The sequence below is a fragment of the Ovis aries genome, chromosome 4, assembly GCF_016772045.2.
Source record: "Ovis aries strain OAR_USU_Benz2616 breed Rambouillet chromosome 4, ARS-UI_Ramb_v3.0, whole genome shotgun sequence".
NCBI lineage: Eukaryota > Metazoa > Chordata > Mammalia > Artiodactyla > Bovidae > Ovis > Ovis aries.
The window spans coordinates 59,298,409-59,320,272 of record NC_056057.1 but is presented as its reverse complement, the minus strand read 5'-3'; the positions used below and the strand labels follow the sequence as shown (position 1 = coordinate 59,320,272).

General features: G+C 40.0%; 1 protein-coding gene across 4 annotated transcripts in view; it reads right to left on the bottom strand.

The window, feature by feature from the left end:
* Window positions 1-8,628: 8,628 nt before the first annotated feature.
* IMMP2L (inner mitochondrial membrane peptidase subunit 2) overlaps window positions 8,629-21,864 on the bottom strand; it is a 958,934-nt gene continuing 945,698 nt past the window's right edge. For all 4 annotated transcript variants that reach the window (XM_060414758.1, XM_027968614.3, XM_027968613.2 and 1 more), the window contains one exon: window positions 8,629-9,275. In XM_060414758.1, the coding sequence (XP_060270741.1) occupies window positions 9,138-9,275 (138 nt within the window). In that variant the 3' untranslated portion in view covers window positions 8,629-9,137. The remainder of the gene's footprint in view (window positions 9,276-21,864) is intronic.

Here is a 21,864-nt window from a genome sequence, read left to right as displayed (position 1 = left end):
CTGGCTTATATTTCTCAAGATCTATAGGCCCCTTCCTATGTAGTCGGTACTAACTGCAGGGTTTTAATCTACTGCACCTGTCACTTCCAAAGTGGTTCCCTCTGTTTTAGCTTCTTCTGTTTGCTGGCCTCTTCAGTGTCGATTTCCGCCCTGACACAAGTGGGGCGGTGGTGGACACTTTTTTTAGGCTCACATGTTCAGTCACGCTGTGGGGAGGGAGGGACGCTGCAAACAAATAACTCTGGCATGTGCTCACAGTGTCTCAGCCACACTGGGCCTGCCCCCGCTCATGGCCACTTGGTTTTCTGGGTGTACAACCAGCGCACCTTCTCAGGCGGATGTTGACCGTCCAGAACCCCAAGAAGTCTTAATTAGCAAAGAAGCCTGCTTGCAGTTTGGTAGATAATGTCTCTCTGGGGCTGCAATTGCCCCCTTCCGGCTCTGGCTGCCTGTCACCAGAGGGAGATGGTCTGCAGCGGGCTAGCTCTGTTCAGTCCTTTGTTCTGTGAGCGGGCCTGGTGGTGTCTTGCTGCTGCTGCTAAGTCATTTTGGTCGTGTCCGATTCTGTGCGATCCCATAGAGGGCAGCTCACCAGGCTCTGCCATCCCTGGGATTCTCCAGGCAAGAACACTGGAGTGGGTTGCCATTTCCTTCTCCAATGCATGAAAGTGAAAAGTGAAAGTGAAGTCACTGAGTCATGTCCAACTCTCAGCGACCCCATGGACTGCAGCCCACCAGGCTCCTCTATCCATGGGATCTTCCAGGCAAGAGTACTGAAGTGGGGTGCCATTGCCTTCTCCGGGTGGTGTCTTAGGTTAGGGCTTTTTGTGTGGTAGCTATCCCACAGTCTGGTTTGCTAGCCCAAGTTAGTTCCCTAGATTGCCCTCAGGGCATTCAGGATCAGTCCTTACTCTAAGTAATGGAGCCTGTGCCTCCCTACCCCACCGTGCCCCCGCTTGCTAGTGGCGAGTGCAGGTGTCTGTGCTGCTTGTCTGCTGGGGGAGTTACTATTGGGCACGTAATCTGTGGGTTTTAATTATTTATTTATTTTTCCTCCCAGTTATGTTGCCCTCTGTGGTTCCAAGGCTCGCCACAGACTCAGCAGTGAGAGTGCTTCTTGGTGTTTGGAAACTTCTCTCTTTTTAAGACTCCCTTCCTAGGATGGAGCTCCATCCCCACCTCTTTTGTCCTTTTTTTGTCTTTTATATTTTTTCCTACCTCCTTTCGAAAACAATGCACTGCCTTTCTGGGTGTCTGATGTCCTCTGCCGGCATTCAGAAGTTGTTTTGTGGAATTTACTCAGCATTTAAATGTTCTTTTGATGAATTTGTGGGGGAGAAAGTGGTCTCCCTGTCCTATTCCTCTGCCATCTTAGGACGACCCCCATGAGTTTTTTTTTTTTAATATGTTCTGGACATTAAGCCCTAACAAGATATATGATTTGCCAATGTTTCATCCCATTTGGTAGGTTGATTTTGTTGATAAGTCTCCTTTGCTGTGCAGTAGCTTTTAGTTTAATGTAGTCCTACATGCTTATTTTGCTTTGTTTGCTTTTGCTTTTGGTGTCAATCCCAAAAAAATCATCACCAAGACCAATGTCAAGGAGCTTACCACCTATGTTTTCTTCTGGGAGCTAATGATTTCAGGTGTCCACATTTTTAATCAATTTTGAGACATTTTTTGTGTATGGTGGAAGATGGTGGTCCATATTCATTCTTTTTCCTGTGGCTGTCCACTTTTCCTAACATTTATTGAAAAACTGTCCTTTCCCTATTGTATATCCTTGGTCTTTGGTCATAAACTAATTGACGACATGAGCATGGATTTATTTCTTGGCCATTTTGTTCCTTTGATGTATGTGTCTGTTTCTATGCCAGGACCATTCTGCTCTGATTACTACAGTTTGTAGTATATTTGTTGTTTAGTTACTCAGTATGTCCAGCTCTTTGTGCCCCATGGACTGCAGGATGCCAGGATTCCCTGTCCTTCACTATCACTTGGAGTTTGCTCAAACTCATATCCATTGAATTAAAGATGCCATCCAAAAATCTCATCCTCTGATGCCCCCTTCTCTTCCTGCCTTCAGTCTTTTCCAGCATCAGGGTCTTTTCCAATGAGTCAGCTCTTTGTATCAGGTGGCCAGAGTAGCCCTTCCAGTGAAGAAGAGTCAAGGTTGATTTTCTTTAGGATCGACTGGTTTGATCTTCCTGTCCAAGGGACTCTCAAAAGTCTTCTCTAGCACCTCAGTTTGAAAGCATCAATTCTTTGGTGCTCAGCCTTCTTTATGGTCCAGCTCTCATATCCATACATGACTACTGGGAAAATCATAGCTTTGACTATACAGACCATTGTAATAGCTCTGCTTTTTAGTATATCATCTAGGTTTGTCATTGCTTTTTTTCCAAGGAGCAAGCATCTTTTAATTTTATGCCTGCAGTCACCATCCATGGTGATTTTGGAGCCCATGGAAATAAAATATGTCACTGTTTCCATTGTTTCCCCACCTATTTGCCATGAAAAGATGGGACCAGATGCCATGATTTTAGGTTTTTGAATGCTGAGTTTTAAGCCAGCTTTGTCACTCTCCTCTTTCATCAAGAGGTTCTTTAGTTCTTCACTTTCTTCCATTAGGAGTGATGTCATCTACATATCCAGAGAAGGCAATGGCACCCCACTCCAGTACTCTTGCCTGGAAAATCCCATGGATGGAGGAGCCTGGTAGGCTGTAGTCCATGGGGTCGCTAAGAGTCGGACACGGCTGAGCGACTTCACTTTCACTTTTCACTTTCATGCGTTGGAGAAGGAAATGGCGACCCACTCCAGTGTTCTTGCCTGGAGAATCCCAGGGACGGGGGAGCCCGGTGGGCTTCCATCTATGGGGTGGCACAGAGTCGGACATGATGAAGCAACTTAGCTGCAGCAGCAACATCTGCATATCTGAGGCTATTGATATTTCTCCCAGCAATCTTGATTCCAGCTTGTGCATCATCCAGCCCAGCATTTCGCATGATGTGCTCTTATAGAAGTTAAATAAGCAAGGTGACAATATACAGCTTCGACGTACTCCTTTCACAATTTTGAACCAGTCCATTGTTTCATGTCTGGTTCTAACATGTCTTGCTTCTTCACTTGCATACAGGTTTCTTGGGAGGCAGGTAAGGTGGTCTGGTATTCATCTCTCTTTACAACTTGTTGTAATCAAAAGATTTTTAACATAGTCAAAGATTTTTAACAGAGTCAGTGAAGATCTTTAACATAGTCAGTGAAGCAGAAGTAGATTATTTCTGGAATTCCCTTGTTTTTTCTATGATCCAATGGATGTTGGCAATTTGATCTCTGGTTCCTCTGTCTTTTCTAAATCCAGCTTGAATATCTGGAAGTTCTTAGTTCACATACTCATGAAGCCTAGCTTGGAGATTTTTGAGCATTACCTTGCTAGCATGTGAGATGAGTGCAATTGTGCAGTAGTTTGAAAATTCTTTGGCACTGCTCTTCTTTGGGATTAGAATGAAAACTGACCTTTTCCAGTCCTGTGGCCACTGCTGAGTTTTCCAAATTTGTTGGCATATTGAGTGCAGCACTTTAACAGCATCATCTTTTAGGATTTGAAATAACTCAGCTGGAATTCTATCACTCCCACTAGTTTTGTTCATAGTGATGCTTCCTAAGGCCCACTTGACTTTGTACTGTAAGATGTCTGGCTCTAGGTGAGTGATCATCATTGTTATCTAGGTCATTAAGATCTCTTCTGTATAGTTCTTCTGTGTATTCTTGCCACCTCTTCTTAATATCTTCTGCTTCTGTTAGGTCCATGCCATTTCTGTCCTTTAGTGTACCCGTGCTTGCATGAAATGTTCCCTTGGTGTCTCTAGTTTTCCTGACAAGATCTCTAGTCTTTCCCATTCTATTGTTTTCCTCTATTTCTTTGCATTGATCACTTGAGAATGCTTTCTTATCTCCTTGCTGTATTCTCTCTCCTTATAATGTATTGGGTTGGCCAAAAAGTTTATTTGGGCTTTTCTGTAAGATAGTTTGGAAGTACCCAAATGATCTTTTTGGTCAACCCAGTATTTGAAGTCAAGGAAGATGGTGGCTTAAGTTTTGTACTTTCTCAAGATTGCTTTTGGATATTCAGTGTCTTTTGTGGTTCTATGTAAATTTTAGGATTGGTATATTTCTGTGAGAAACGCCATTGAAATTTGGTAGGAGAAATATTCTAATTTCAATCTACATGTAAGTGTCCAGTTTTCCCAGTACTGCTTATTGAAGAGATTGTCTTTTCTCTATTGCATATTCTTGCCTCCTTTGTCATAGATCAATTGACCATAAGGGCATAGATTTATTTCTGGGATTTCTATTGAGTCTCTTCTTGTGCTGGTACCATACTGTTTTGATGTATATCTTTGAGTAGAATGTGAAGTCAGGAAGTGTGAAACTTCCAGCTTTGTTCTTTATTCTCATGATTGCTTTGGCAATTCAGGATTTTTTGTGGTTTCACATCTTGGCAGTATTTGTTCTAGTTCTGTGAAAAATGTCATTCATGCATCTTTCATAGGGGTTGCAGTAAATCTATAGATTGCTTTGGATGTATAGACATTTTATTTAGATAATATAAACAATCTCATTGTTGTTGTTCAGTTGCTAAATCATGTCTGACTCTTTGTGACCCCATGGGCTGCAGCCTGCCAGGCTTCCTTGTCCTTCATTATCTTCTGGAGTTTGCTCAAATTCATGTCCGTTGAGTGATGCCATCTAACCATCTCATCCTCTGCTGCCCTCTTCTCCTCTTGCCTTCAATCTTTCCCAGCATCAGGGTCTTTTCCAATGAGTTGGCTTTTTGTATTATCAGGTGGCCAAAGTATTGGAGCTTCATCTTCAGTATCAGTCCTTCCAATGGACATTCAGGGTTGATTTCCTTTAGGATTGCCTGGTTTGATCTCCTGGTAATCCATGGGACTCTCAAGAGTCTTCTCTAGCACCACAATTCACAAGCATCAATTCTTTTTTAATCTTGAGTATCCTTAATTATTGTAGCTAATAGTTATTTTTCTTAGCATTGTCTTTTAACCTTCATACTAGCTTTCTAAATGATTTATCTACCACCTGTACATTAGATTATTCTGAATTTTACTATATATTTAACTTCACTCATGAGATTTATACTTTCATATTTTCCTGTTACTAATTAGTACCATTTCATTTTAGATTAAAGAATTCTCTTTAACTTTTCTTGTAAAGTTGGTTTAGGGCTGATGAACTCCTTTACTTTTTGCTTCTGGAAAACTCTTTCCCACTCCTTCAACAACTTTGCCAGGTAGAATGTTATTGGTTGGAAGTTTTTGTTTGTTTTCTTTCAGGATTTCAAGTATACTGCGTCACATCCTTCTAGCCTACAAAGTTTCTGTTGAAAAACCTGCTAACAATCTTACAGGATTTTCCTTGTATACCATGTTGTTTATCTCTTGCTGCTTTGATTTTCTTCTTGTCTTTACTTTTGACAGTTTAATTATACCATGTTTTGGTCTCTTGAGGTTCATCTTTTTTGGAACTTCTAGGTTTCCTGCATCTGGGTGTCTGTTTCCTTCCTCAGGTTTGGAAAATTTTCAGCCATTGTCCAAGTAAGTCATCTATAGAATCCCTATAATGTAAACACTGGTCTGCTTGATGTTGTTCCATAATCCCTTTCAACTATCTTCACACTTTTTCATTCTTTATTCTTTTCGCTGCTCTGATTGTGTGAGTTCCACTGCTCTGTTTTCAATTCCATTGATTCTTTCTTCTGTTTCATCTGTCTGGTCTGCTATTGAATCCCTCTAGTATAGTTTTCAGTTCAGTTATTGTATTTAACTCTGTGACTTCTCTTTGCATTACTTTCTTATATGTTCTGCCTCTTTGTTGAAGTTCTGTGGTCATTTATTCTCCCATGTTTGGTGACCATCCTTATTACCACTATTTTGAAAACTTTTTAAGGTAAATTATTTATCTGTTTCATTATCGACTTTTTCTCAGGTTTTATTTTGTTCTTTCATTTGGAATATATTCCTATTTCTTCATTTTCCTTGACTCTCCATATTGGTTTCTATGCACTAAATAAAACAACCATCTCTGCCAGTCTTAAAGGAGTAGCCATGTAAAGGAGATAAACCTTATTGTTCTGCTCTGCCTTAGTGCTTGGTTGTTTCTCAATCCTTTGTGATTGTCCCTGAAGTCTGTCTTATATTTAGTGGCTCTTGCTAGCTGAGGATGTGCCAAGACCTGTCAGTGGAGGGGAGGATCTCAGTCAGCACCTAGATTCAAGTGGTTTGGAAGCTAGGCCTTCATGCAGCAACTTTTAAAGTATGTAAATGCATATAGTCCTATGAGATCACAAGTGTAAATCTTACTGTTCTTCAGAGTCATGCAATCTAGAGGGGTCTCTTGTGTGGTAGTCCCAAAAATCAGAGTGTCATACAAGCTTTCTTCTGGAAGATGTTGGCAACCTGGAATGAGGCAGAGGGAGAGCACAGATAAGATATCCACCCACCTCCATCCTGGTGTCCTTACCTCAGAAGGCCCCTAGATGTGTGCCAAACCAGACCCCTGCCCCTCAGACCAAAGTTCCAGGTCAAGCAAACAGGCCACTTTCCTGAAAGCATGGGCATCTGTTTTAGGCACCTATCTGTGCCTTGCCCGGGGGTGACAATCAGCCAAGAAGTGACTCTCCAATTGTTAGTTCTGTGGGACACATGAATGCTAGCACTGCTGGCCATCAGAGTCAGGTGATCAAAGGGTGTCCCATGAGTGGCAGTCACAAAAATCAAGGGCACCAGACATGCGTAAGGTTCTTCTCTGGGAGATACTAGTGCTCTGGAATGTAACAGACAGAGAGTGCAAAGATAGTGCCTGCCCTCTGAGGCCTCTGGAAAGGATTACAGTCACCTCTTAGACTTGTGTTTAATTAGAAGCCTGCCCCTTGGATCATAGCTATGAATATAAGCTACTAGGCCTCTTTCACAGAAAGACTGGGCTCCTGGGTCTATGACTTCTTGCTGTGCCCTGGGAGTGGTGGACAGTTAATAACTCTTTCTTAATATTTAGAGTGATTGATGGACTCATGAAAGTACATACTAGGTAACACAGTTATAATCTCTGCCAGGAGTTGCATCTTTGAGGAGGTAGCTTATGAGCTGAGTTGTTCAACAAGCATCACATGTTAAAACTCGGTTGGTTTGAGAATACAAAAGTAAATAGGAGGAACATTTGTCTCCTGTCTTAATACTTATAATATTGAATTAATAGTTGGAATAGGAAGATACAGTCAGTCAATGAGGTAATAAGGCTGACAGACAGTTTACTGAACTGTTAAAATACCAAATTCTTCCATAGCAGGATAAAGTGAAAAGCAAAAGTTGTGTACGACTCTCTGCGCCCCCATGGACTGTAGCCTACCAGGCTCCTCCATCCATGGAATCTTCCAGCAAGAGTACCAGAGTGGTTTGCCATTTCCTTCTCCAGAGGATCTTCCCAACCAGGGATCGAACCTAGGTCTCCCACATTGCAGGCAGACACTTTACCATCTGAGCCACCAGGGGAACCATAGCAGTTAATCCAGGTACCCCTTTATTTGTTCTCTGTCTCACTTCATTGTCTCCCCCAGTCCTATCTTCCATAGTCCCTGGACTTTCCTATGCTCTAACAACTAAAGAAAGAGTTAGTACTTTTATGCACTCAATATTTTACATATAATCCTAGGGGATGCACTTTACCAAGGGAAAAAAGTTACAAGCCTTGAAATAGCAATGAGAATTTGGTAATTTGCAGTTAAAGGCCAGAGTGTGAAGCTTAAGTTGGGGAAGAGAGGGAAGTAGAAAAAAAGAACTCATAAGGATAATATAGATTCATCAAGAGATATTAAGCAGGTTTTTTAAAATGATAATTTTGACCAATCTTAGTGTATAAGTAGTCACTGATGTGTGTTGAACTAGCTATTATGATTCTAATGAATTATTATTAGTAACATATGCTCTCAATATGCATGTTTTTTGTGGTTGCTCTGTTTCTGCTCGCTAATAATGAGTTTGTATCCACATTTGCAAGATGGTTAATTCTTGTTTGGTATCTTATCATCTGCTGATGAAACAAAAGAAAATGAAACCAGGCATACAGAGGAGATTGATCTAGAGATGTAGTTTCCATAAGCACAAACCTCCAACCAATGGGAGGAAAAAAAAGTTTCATAAAAGCAGGCTTGCATACAGAGAATCTACCTTCTTAGCTATACAATTATAAAATCTGTCAGTATTGTCCCCCCTGTTTAGTAGGTGATTTCAGAACTATAGACAGGAGCACTGAAAAATCACTAGGAGGGAAAAAGAAAATCAGACTTGGTTGAAGTGATTTTTTCCATTTCACCCAGAACATTTTATCAAATAGTGGCCAAATATTGAAAAATAAGTTTACTCATCAGTGTGAATAGGCAGGAGATCACTAAGAAATTCTGGAATTACAGAGGGCCAGTAAGAAAGATTTGGTTGTGTAAAAATACTGAGAGACCTGGTTCCCAATATTTTAATTCTTTTCTTCCAAAAGAAAGAATATATTCATTGTTAATGGACTATTACCGGTTTAATGATAAACACCCAAAACAGAACCTGAACAAATCAATGTTTTATTTTTGCATCATAGTTTCCTGTTCTTCCTAAATGGCAGTCACTGCATTGTAGATACTGTCAATTATAATGTAATTCCTATCACTATGTATATAATGTTTCTTCATGTTCCATCTTAAGAGTAAATGAAGCTACTTTCATCAAATATTACTTTTCATATTCTTCCAGCAGAAAGCTCCAAAATCAAAATCTAACAATGAATGGAACATGTATGCATAAAAATCCAAAATGTATCCCCTTTGAGACATTTGGGAATAAAATTTTCATAGTTCCCAAAGTCTGCATTTTGGGGACATTAAACACGGTATTACAATTTAACATAAAATCAGGTGCTATTTAATACTGTTTAATATTTTAAAACTCTAATAATACAGATCATCTTAATGTGATAGAAATATTTCTTGCAAGAAGCTTTGCCCTTTTCGCTGTTGTTCTTCTCCATCCCACTTCCTGTGATTGGTGGTAGTGGTGTTTCTCCAGGGCAGCAGCTTAGGGGGATCCTTGCAGGCAGTCCTCTTCACTCTGAACCAGCAAGCGCTCTGGAGGAAGAACAGACTCTAATTTCTGCCAGCGTTCTGGAGGCCACAGGATATGTGTAGCATGGGCATGCAGGAGTCCTAGGGAAACCTGAACCCACAAGAGACACAAAGAAAGGAAGAGAGATATTTTTTTAATATAGGATCATCATTAACATCTTGAAAGCAGAATTTGATCCAGGTCTGATATTCCATGGGAAGATGATGATTAAGAGAATAAACAAACACTTACTGGGATTTTTCTAGGTTCTTTGTATATGTAAATACCTTTAATACAAGCACTTGAGGTAGGTACTGATATTATCCCCTTTTTTGCATAAGAGAATACTGGAGTAGCCTGCCATTTTTTTAAGTCACATAGCTACCAAGCCACAGAAACTGGCTTTAGGGCTTAATAGTCCTGTTTTAGAAGCTGAAAACCCCAGCGAGTATGAATCTGGTTTACATTCTCAGAGTTTCTGCCAGAACTCCCAGTATCTCAGAAAGACTTTTTTTGGGGGGTGGGGTGGGGAGGGGAAACAAAGATACCCTTAAAAAAGTCTATATTTTGTTTAAAAAAAAAATGAAATACTGTCCCACCTACTGGATGAGTAGCAGGAGTTAGGTGTGAGACTGTGTAAGGTACTTCCACAGACAGTATACAGAACAATGTGAATTTAGTGCTTACAGAGAGAGGTGGAAAACAAGGGGAAAAAATCCAGTATATGGTCCTCAACTGATGATAGTTTGACTCAGGATTTTTTTGACTTTATGATGGTGTGAAAGTGAGATGTGTTCAGTAGAAACAATATTTCCAATTTTGATTTTTCTCAGGCTAGCAATATACAATATGATACTGATACTCTCTTCTAATGCTGGGCAGTGGCTTTGGGCCAAACAATCACAAGGATAAACAACCGATACACTTACAATCATTCTGTTTTTCACTTTCGGTACAGTATTCAATACCTTCCATGAGATATTCAGTACTTTATTACAAAATAGGCTTTTTGTTAGTTAATTTTTCCAACTGTAGGCTAATCTTTAATGTTCTGAGCATGTTTAATATAGGTTAGATGAATTAAGTGCAGTATTTTTTACCTAAAATGTTTTTAACCTTCAATGGCTTCTCAGGGCATAGTGAAAGTGAAAATGATGTCGCTCAGTCATGTCCGACTCTCTGCAACCCCAAGGACTGTAGCCTACCAGGCTCCTCTGTCCATGGGATTTTCCAGACAATAGTACTGGAGTGGATTGCCATTTCCTTCTCCAGGGGATCTTCCCGACCCAGGGATCGAACTTGGGTCTCCCACATTGTAGAAAGACACTTTACCATCTGAGCCACCAGGGAAGTCTTTCTCAGGGCATAACCCCATCATAAGTGGAGGAAAATCTATGAAGATCACTGCAGGATGATCCAGGATGTACCAGGGTGGAAGAGGAGGCAAGGGAAGGGAGCTTTCCCTAGAGGTTGTAAGACTGAGTCCTGAGCGGGAGAAGGCCCTTAAAGATGTATCAGGGACATGAACTTCAGTGCTCAAAAGACTGTGGCAAATCTGATGAAAATGCAGATCTAGGCCCTATGCTCAGAGATTACCCTTCACAGGTCTGAGGGAGGGCATGGAAATCTGTATTCTTTGTTGGTGCTATCAAAAATCAAAATCAAAGTGTTAGTTGCTCAGTCACATCCAACTCTTTGCAATCCCATGGACTGTAGCCCAGCAAGCCACTCTGTCCATGGGATTTCCTAGGCAAGAATACTGGAGTGGGCTGCCATGCCCTTCTCCATGGGATTTTCCTGACCCAGGGATCAAAGCCAGGTCTCCTGCATTGCAGGCAGATTCTTTACCACCTGAGCCACCAGGGAAGCCATCAAGTATTGCAGTATAATTGCTTTACAATTTTGTGTTAGTTTCTGCTGTGCAAGGAAGTGAATCGGCTATATGTATATTTATATCTCCTCCCTCTTGGGCCCCCTGCCACATTCCCCATCTACAGTGGAATATTACTCAGCCACAGAAAGGAACAAAACTGGGTCATTTTTTGAAGAGGTGTGGCTGAACCTAGAGTCTTTCATACAGAGTAAAGTCCGAAAGAGAAAAACAATTATCATATATTAATGCATGTATGTGGAACCTAGAAAATGGTACAGATGAACCTATTTTCAGGGCAGGGATGAGATGCAAATGTAGAGAATGGATATTTGGACACAGGGAGGGAAGGTAAGGGTGGATGGAATTAGGAGATTCGGCTTGACATATACACACTACCATGTGTAAAACAGCTAGTGGGAATCAGCTATCAAGTAATATTTTAAGGGATGTGGAAAATTATAAAACACACTCATATTGAGTATCATCACTAAACCAGGTAACTATGTGTCCATTTTATTTTCAAATGTTTTTCCTATAAATTGGAACCCCACAGAGACTGACATACAACATTCCTTTCATTAAAGTTCTGTTTTTATGCATTTGAAGAATCACATTGCCCAGAGATTCAGATGTGAAAGTCAAGGGAGACACTTCCAAAGAGATCACCACAAACATTAAAAAAAGAAAGAAAACATTCACAACAACTTGAAATATAAACTAAATCAGCCCAAAGGGAAACAAGAAGCCCATGGGCCCAATAAAAGAATTTTTCTTCAAGTTGCTACTTTAAAAATCAAACCTACAGAAAATTAAAACATTTTGTGTAAAAAACAGTTCTAGTCACCAAAATTTACCAGTTATTTACATTTTGCTGCCTTTATTCCCCTCTCATTATGTCTGTATATGTATTTGTACACATATACCTTTCCCTGAATCACTTGAAGTTGTCGCCATGCTGAATTTATCCCCAAATACTTCAACATATATATCCTAAGGAGACTCTTTCCTACAGGAACACTTTTATGCAAGGTATTAAATATTAATATAAAATTACTTAATATACAGTCCATATACAATTTTTAACTGTCCAAATAATGTCTTTTAAAGTGCTTCTACTTTTAGAATTCTTAATTGAAGGTCACAAATTGCATCGGGATTGTCCCTGTGTTGCTGCAGTTTACATTTAGGTTAATCTTGAGGTCCTACATCTGTAATTGCCCAATTTTTCCCCTCCTGATTAGAGTCAAATGAAGCGTTCTTGGCAAGAATATCATATAACTGGTATTGTACCCATCCCATTTTAACACCTCAGGAGGCACAAAATATTAGTTCATCCCATTGTTGTCATGTGAAGTTTGATCATTTGATTAAGGTGATGTTGATCAGGTTTCTCTATTGTAAATCAGTCATTTTCCTTTTGTAACTAAAAAGTAATTGAGGAGATGATATTTTGAAACATGTAAATACCCCATATGTTAATAACATATCTCACTGCTCTCTGAAGGAAGATGGTTTCTAAAGCATCTAAAATAATTTTAACAGCCACTGATTAGGCTGTCTGAAACAATTATTACATGCGGGATTATAAAAGAGTAGTTTTCCAATTTTTTTATTTCTTTCACTTTTACTAGTTTCCATTCTTCCTTTAAAAAGTGCTGTTCCTGCCAACCTCAAATGCTTATATTTTAACATAAGAGATTCCTTTTTAAATTCAAAATATTACTGTCTTTGGAGCTTCCCAGGTCTCTCAACAGTCAAGAATCTATCTGCCAATGCAAGAGATGCAGGTTCAAACCCTGAGTCAGGAAGATCCCCTGGAGAAGGAAATGGCAACCCATTCTACTATTCTTGCCTGGGCAATTCCATGGACAGAAGAGCCTGGTGGGCTGTAGTCCATGGAGTCACAAAGAGTTGGACACATCTCAGCGACTAGATAACAATAATCCTTCCCATTTTATCACATCAGGAGGTACAAAATATCAGTTTACCTCACTATTATTTGATCATTTAAGGTTATATTGATCAGGTTTCTCTTTTATAAATTAATGATTTTCCTTTTGTAATTAATAATATAATCTCACTGCTCTCTGAAGGAAGATGACTTAGAAACCATCTAAAATTTAACATCCATTATCCTGCCTGAAACAATTATTGCATTCAGGATTACAGAAAAGCGGCTTTCCAAATTTATTATTTCATTTATATTTATTAGTTTCCATTTTCTCTTAAAAAGTTCTGTCCCTACCAACCTCAAATGCCTATATTTTAATATAAAAGATCTCTTTTAAAATTTAAAATCTTACTATCTTTTGGTTTGTTTGATACTCAAATATTCTACATTGGGCCAGTGAAAGTTGTTAATGTTTGGACATGTCTCCATGAACCTTTGAGTACATCGTAACTTTTTGATCCCACTAGGTATTGTTGGCTTTTAGTTCAGTTGCTCAGTCATGTCTGACTCTTTGAGACCCCATGAACTGCAGCACACCAGGCCTCCCTGTCCATCACCAACTCCTGGAGTTTACCCAAACTCATGTCCATTGAACTGGTGATGCCATCTAACCATCTCATCTTCTACCATCCCCTTCTCCTGCCTTCAATCTTTCCCAACATCAGGGTCTTTTCAAATGAGTCAGCTCTTCACATCAGGTGGCCAAAATATTGGAGTTTCAGCTTCAACATTAGTCCTTCCAATGAACACCCAAGACTGATTTCCTTTAGGATGGACTGGTTGGATTTCCTTGCAACCTCTCAAGAGTCTTATCCAACACCACAGTTCAAAAGCATCAATTCTTCTGTGCTTAGCTTTCTTTATAGTCCAACTCTCACATCCATACATGACTAATGGAAAAACCATAGCCTTTACTAGACGGACCTTTGTTGACAAAGTAATGTCTCTGCTTTTTAATATGCTATCTAGGTTGGTCATAACTTTCCTTCCAAGGATTAAGAGTCTGTTAATTTCATGGGTGCAATCACCATCTTCAGCAATCTTGGAGCCCCCCCAAAATAAAGTCTGACACTGTTTCCCCATCTATTTGCCATGAAGTGATGGGACCGGATGCCATGATCTTCGTTTTCTGAATCTTGAGCTTTAAGCCAACTTTTTCACTCTCCTCTTTCACTTTCATCAAGAGGCTCTTCTTTAGTTCTTCACTTTCTGCCCAAAGGGTGGTGTCATCTGCATATCTGAGGTTATTGATACTTCTCCCAGCAATCTTGACTCCAGCTTATGCTTCATCCAGCCCAGCATTTCGCATGATGTACTCTGTATATAAGTTAAATAAGCAGGTGACAATATACAGCCTTGATATACTCCTTTCCCTATCTGGAACCAGTCTGTTGTTCCATGTCCAGTTCTAACTGTTGCTTCCTGACCTGCATGCAGGTTTCTCAAGAGGCAGGCCAGGTGGTCTGGTATTCCCATCTCTCTCAGAATGTTCCACAGTTGATTGTGATCCGCACAGTCAATAAAGCAGAAATAGATGTTTTTCTGGAACTCTCTTCCTTTTTCGATTGCACTTTATTTTATTGTTCACATATTATTTATTTGGCTGTGCTGGATCTTGGCTGCGGTATGTGGGCTTCAGTAATTGCAGCAGGTGAGCTTAGTTGCTCCAGGACATGTGGGATCTCAGTTGCCTGACCAGGGATTTAACCCATGTCTCCTGCATTGCAAGGCAGATTCTTAACCACTGGACATCGGGGAAGACCCCCTTGTACTTTAAACCTGTTCCATCTGAAATTAGACATCTCTTTAAGGAGGCTTTGATTTCTTTTACCAAGGAATGCTGTTTAGAAACCAAGATTAGGTAGCAAATGTGCTGCCTGCTCCTGGTGGTGTCAATCTATGCCGTTTCAGGGGATGGACGTAGAAAGCCCCATGCCACACGCATCTTTCTCACCTTCCTGCGTTCCAAATTTCTGTCTCCCTTATTCCACAGTGAATGCTCTGTCTCCCCATAACAACATTTACGCTACCCTACAATATGTACAAAAAGGTAGTTTTGAGTTCACTATAAATAATACCAACAACAAATTTATTCAGTAAAAATTGAGATTTCTTTGCAATTATTTTGGTCTTTAAAATAATTCCAGTATACCGGGAAAGTCCTGTGTTCAAAAAATCTTGCTTGAATCTAGTCTGTTTCCTCCCCAATACAGTTATGTTTCCTTTTGATATATGGTTAAGCCCATTTGTTTCTTTTTGTATTCAATTTTAGAGTTCACTTTTGTTATCCTTTTTGAGTCACCTTTATTTGTGAATAAACATTTAAATGATTCATAAGGTATGGCATGCAGAATAATGCCCCCACACACACCTCCAAAGACGTACACACACCGGTCCCCCAGACATGGTGAATATGGAATATCTCAGGACAAAATGGAAATTAAGGTTACTAATCAGTTGATCTGAGGATAAGAAGACTATCCTATATGAGCCCATGGACATGTGTAATCACAAAGGTCTTAAGTATAGACCAGCTAGGTAGAAGGGTCAGATTCAGAGAGAGGTTTGAGGATGCAGATGTCAAACAGGACCATGAGCCAAGGAATGCAGGTGGACTCTGCAAGCTGGCAAGGAAACAAATTATCCCCTAGAGCTTCCAGAATGAAGCCAGCCCTGCTGACACCTGAATTTTAGCCCAGTGAGACCCATTTCGGACTTCTGACCTCCAGAACTGTAAAATTATACACACGTGTTGTCTTAAGCCACTAAACATGTGATTTATTACAGCAGCAATAGGAAACTAATAAACTAACAAAAATGCACACAGAGAAATTCCAGTATCTGCTACCTTACCTCTCTAGTAGGATAACTATATTCATTAATTTCTGGCTTATCCTTCTTTTCCAGTAGAGAAAACCAAATACATATGTTTATCAGTTTTTATCTATCTGTATCTATGTATATTTTTATGAGTACATATTATGTCTATCTAATGTGTACATATTTTATACACACACACATATACATTATTTCCCTGTTTCTCATACTGAAGGTAGCTACTGTTAGGCATATTCCCTTTTGATGGTACTTTTATTCTTAGCACATCCTGGAAACCAATTCCTATCATTTCATAGAAATGGAGCCTGTGCTTTTTATAAAAGCTCTACCCCACACCCAGGCAATCCTGATTAACCCCATGAGAAATCTGGGTTTTCTAGATCTGGGTTTTCCACTTGGCTTCACACCAAGAAAAGGTAAACCTAACCAACACTAAAGACTTTTAAGTGTTTTTGGAACATCCTAAGTAACCATTCTAACCAAATTAACTGCAGAAGCCTAGCTCTAAATGGTCTGCCACACCGCTGTTCTTTTCTATTTTTGTTCTTGTCTGGGCTCAGCTAAGCTAGAGAACAGCTGGTCTCCATCCCCTCCACAGTAACCCTTTTTAGATTTGATAGCTGCTGCTCGGTTATTCCTCAAGCCTTTATTTGCTTTTCCAACTTGTTTAACTTTTTTCCTAAGGTTTGATCTGCCAGTCTTTTAACTTGGCTGAACTCTTGCCAACATATTTGCCTGATTTCCTAGTTTTGGAGCTCAGTTTTAACACAGTGATTCAGTTTTGGTTCTTTTTTTTAATCTTTCATTTTACCAAAACCTATTATAATTTTATTCCATTTATTAAAGACACTACTCTCACTTCCTGAAAAAAAAATGATTCATCATCATAATTCTAAATAATGGTAAAAATTCTCACAGATGGATAATGTCAGTATCATTTTCAAACATGGTATGTGAATGCAGAATATATGTTTTTTAAAGACTGATTAATACAGAAAGTGCCTAGTCACTCTCCTAGCTATCTTGTCATATCTTTTTTACAGGTATGTACATAGACATGCAAAGAACACAGTGAATTTTAAAGGGCATAAAAACCCAGAAATATATTACACTTAAAAAATTATAAGTTCTTTTCAGGTACAGCTTTGGTGTCCACACATACTGTGTTAGGGGTGGTCCTCCAGAGAAACAACTAACAAGATATGTGTATATATAGAAACAGAATTAAGAAATTTGCTCACACAGTTATGGAGGTTGGTGAGTCCAAAATCTGATGCAGAACACCAGTAGGCTAGGGACTCAGGAAAGAGTTGAAGTTGAAGTTCAAAGGTAATCTGCTGGTAAATTCTCCCCTGGTTGAGGGAATGTTAGCCCTTTGTTCTCTTCAGGCCTTCAACTGACTGATCTCCAATATGTGAGTGTGACTTATCCAACCTGCTTTCAAAGTCCGCCATCTAAATGTAAATCACACCCAAAATGACTCTCATAGAAACATCCAGAATGATGTTTGACCAAATATCTGGACACTTGGGCCCAGCCAAGTTGACACACAGAATTAACCATTACACCTGACAAATGTAGTCACACCTGACAAACATCTCCTCTGTGCTTACTCAGGGTCACACACACAGTGCTGACTCTACTCAGGGCAGAGTTCTGAACGAATCATACATACTGCCTCAATTAATGCTCTTAATAACCCTGATGCAGGTACTATTATTGTCTCTACTTCGTAGTTAAGGAAACCTAGGTCTAACAAAACAGGTTTTGAAGCTGAAGCTCTAATACACGCCCTCTGGCTCTGAGAACTCTACAACAGGATTACAATATAATTTATCATACAAATGAGAGACTTCTGACAGCCAGTGGGAGTACTTTTTAAATTAAGTCAGGATAAAAATTTGTTCAGGACCTTCCTGGACAAATCAAGATATGGTCACCCTAATCACACTTCTTGTTGATATTGCTGAGTCCCACATACTTTCCTGTGATAAGTAGATTTATCAAAAAGAAATGCACATTATGGACTGAATTGTGTTCCCCCAAATTGCTATGTCGAATCTCTAACCCCAAACACCTCAGAAGGTGACTGTATTTGGAGAGAGGGCCTTGGCCCTAACCCGATCTGATGATACGCTTGTAAGAAAAGGAGATTAAGACACACAGAGAGATAACAGAGTTGCATGTGGGCAAAGGAAAGACTATGTGCGGACACAGCAGAAGGATAGCCACTTGCATGCCGATGAGAGAGGCCTTGGAAGAAACCGGAGCCACCAACACTATGATCTTGGACTTCTAGGCTCCAGAACTATGAGAAAAGTCGTTGCTTACGCCCTGCCGTCTGTGGTATTTTGTCATGGCAGCCCTACCAAACCAACACAGACATAAATAAAGAAACATTGCTGGAAGGCAGTTCCTGAGAGAGCCCAATATTCACCCAAAATAGGGGAACAAAGGATGAGAAAAAGGGGGAAAAAAGTCTGTTATTAAAGAGAGAGAGAGACGTTTATGCACAGACAATTTTTTTTCAATAGCTCAAATACTCTGACTGACCAACCTAATATTTTATTGGTTCCCAATGTTCCTGTCTCTTTGCTCTTTTGTGACCCTGTGTAGGTGCGTCTCCTCCAATAGATTCACAATATTCTTAGGCTACAAGAATTCACTTTCACAGTAAATTTTAAAACAGAGCACTCAAACTATATTAAATAAAACATTATAAACCCTTAGCAGATTATTGTATTTTTAGTATCTACTGAATGAGAAAATAGGTCCATTTACATGTATTGAGGAGCCTTTACAAAACTCTGTTGCCTCAAGATGGGGAATCAAGAATCTAGAATAACAAACAAATAAGTTTGACTGTGTACCCCACCAGCAAAAATACTTGTATTCACACATTTAAAATTATCCATATAATATGTAAATATAAAATATGTAAAATTATATCAAAATAATCTATACATATATTAGTATTAACACTCTATAAAAGCAAATGTTAGGTAAAGCTCAAATTGTTATTTTTTAGATCCAAAGTTCTACTTTATTTTGTATCCAGGGCATCATTATAGACACCCACTGTATAGTTCTGCTCCTTCTTTAGCAATCCCTTCTCTGGAAAACACAGGGTTTACTGGTTGGAAAGTGATCAGTGTTATCAGTCAATTGGTTTGTTTGGTCCACATGATGCCAAGAAACCACATGGACTGAAATTACAGTGAATTGACTGTCTTTGATTGACTTGGCTCCACTGAGAAGTTATTTTGGCATCTGATAGACACAGCCTTCATGGGCCCAGATTTTGATTCAAGTGCCAGGGGCAGAGATGATGTGTTACTCTGGTTCCTTTCCCTCCTTACTACGGGACTACAGTTTACAGAACACTCTTCCAGCTTTTGGCTTCAGGACACCCTCCCTTGAAGTAAGAGCTTGCAAGAACAAGCTGTGAGTACAGCGATAAAATAATAAAAATAAAATCAATTACTTTGTACTGGTCATTGCTGACCAAGGACTAACATAAGCACATAAGTCTAGAGATAGGGCAGAAAGAAAGTGAAAGTGAAAGTCCCTCAGTTGTGTCCAGATTCTTTGCAACCCCATGGACCATACAGTTCATGGAACTCTCCAGGCCAGAATACTGGAGTGGGTAGCCTATCACTTCTCCATTGGATCTTTCCAACCCAGGCATGGAAGCAGGGTCTCCTGCACTGCAGGCAGATTCTTTACCAGTTGAGCTACCAGGATAGGGCAGAGGGGAAACACAGAAAAGAAACTAAGAAAGAAAGAAAATGACTGGTCATGCAACTCCTTTCAGAACCAGAACCAGGGTCAGGAGAGAAATGGGCAATGAGAACTCCCAAGGTTATTTGATAAAAAGGTTTTCTGAAAAGAGAAGTGTTTTGTACAAGATTAGGAACTACTTGTCAGCAACAAATATTTGTTGAATAAGTGAATGTTCATTAAGGAGGAAGTCTTCAATCTGGAAATGCCACATTTTCTGATCTGGGCATCAAGGAAATTCCCTAACTTAAGAGAAACAGCCACAGTTTTCTGGAAAACAATATTATTTAGGCATGAGAGCTTCACAGACGACGTGCCACAATGGATTGGCCATCAACTAGTGCTACCAAATGACTGTGATACCGTTCTTGATATAATTCTTCAATGCAGTCTCAAAATAATTTTTAAAAGGTACAATATGAAATGTAAAAACATATATATGTAATACATAGATTTTAAATGTTTATATTTACTGCAGATTAAGAACTTTTAAAATACATTACACAGGCCAAGAAAATTGGCTTGGATTGCCTCTGGTGACCCCCATTTATCTCCAAAACAAATGAACAAGATTAGGAAGGAGAGAAACTTATAATGCCTGGTCTTCATTCTCCTGGGATAAGTACCATTGATGTTTTGAGTAACAGGCCAGAATCCTGGTTGTTTGTCCTCTTCCACACGTGACAGTTTTCCTGAATACAGCATCCACTCCAGTACGCCCACAGTGGCAGCCAGGGAACACTACTCAGCGGTACCCTGACAGAGCACTTCGGCTGCTTCTGGACTGGAGCACCACAAGAGAGGATGTTGTCTCAATAACTGCTGCTAATACCAGGGATGGGATGGTACGCGGAGAGCAGGCCACTAGGAACATGGGACTGCACTCGGAGCCGGATCTTTGGTACTGTGGTTCAATCTGATGCTGCAGGTGGGGAGTGTAGGGCAGAGTCCTGTGCACTGCTCCCGAAGGAGCAGGGCATTGTACACCAGGTACTAATGCCCTGGAAGGACTTTAGCTAGACGGAGGACAGCAGAGATCATCACAATGCAAGCCACCAGGAATAGACATCTGACCCCTCGCTCACCACATCTTGGTGTCAGAGTCATGAAGAAAAACACAGTGCCATCAAGCACTGGATAGAACGGTGTATTGCTCACATAGAGAAGAGACAGAGCAAGATCGCTTCCTTCATGGGTGTCGGTGACACTCAGCTCCACAGAGAAGGATGCCCCGACTGTGCAGGGACTTGCCTTCCTCAGCCTACCTCTGTGGTCACCAGTTTCTGGTAATATCAGTACTACACGACAACATCAACACTAAAAGCAGTTACTTACAAATAACCTACAAGACTGAGAGAGAGAAAGGTTGAGGAGAGTAAGATAATTCCCTTTCAGGTAGCAGAAAAGTGAATTTTCTTGAATATATGAACAAACAAGCAGATGTATGGTCTAAGTAAATCAAACAATTAGAAATAAAGACAGGCAAAAATGTATCATATGGAAAAATAAGCAACACTGTTTCAAATTATTATGAAAAATATTTTTTAAGAGTCTGAAGGATAGAAATGCTGCAACCTACTTGATTCTTACACATGGATTAACATTTACAGATTTGACATTTCATTAACACTGTCTGATGCAGTAGGCAAGGTCATAAAGAGAGGAGTAGTGGCTTGTCATTCAGCACACATTCCCAAGATGCTTATCAACAGAGCACTGAGCAGATAAAACATAGTCCTCCAAACAAAAACATGCAGGGAGACCGCTTCCACTCTGAGCAAGCACTGATGGACATCTACTCCAAGACAAACTAATAATTCAGTGCTTTGGCTCTTGAGGTGAATGAGAGGCAAAAGGGCCATGTGCCAAAGAATTATGCAGAAGACAAACAAGAAAAATATCAACACTTCTAAGACCTACACTGGTAAGTCAAAAAACAGATTTAAGAGTAAATGAGGGGAGAAGGAAAACTAGAAAAATGGAGAAGAACAGAGGGGAAGCAGTAGCTGATCAAGTAGAAGGCGCAGAAGCAGCACAATGAGAAAGCTTTATTTGTGGGGAATGAACCACGTCCATTGCCCCCTCCCACAGAGACCCAAGTAGCAGCACCAGTTATGAGGACACATTGCCATCCAGAAAAGAACCCAGCACTGTTCTCTTTTTGCTCCTTGAAATGACAAGAGGAAGGGTCCTTGTGTTGGGGAATAGTTCCCTTAGATGAGAACACTTCTCTTCCTAAAGATGCAATACAGGCTGAC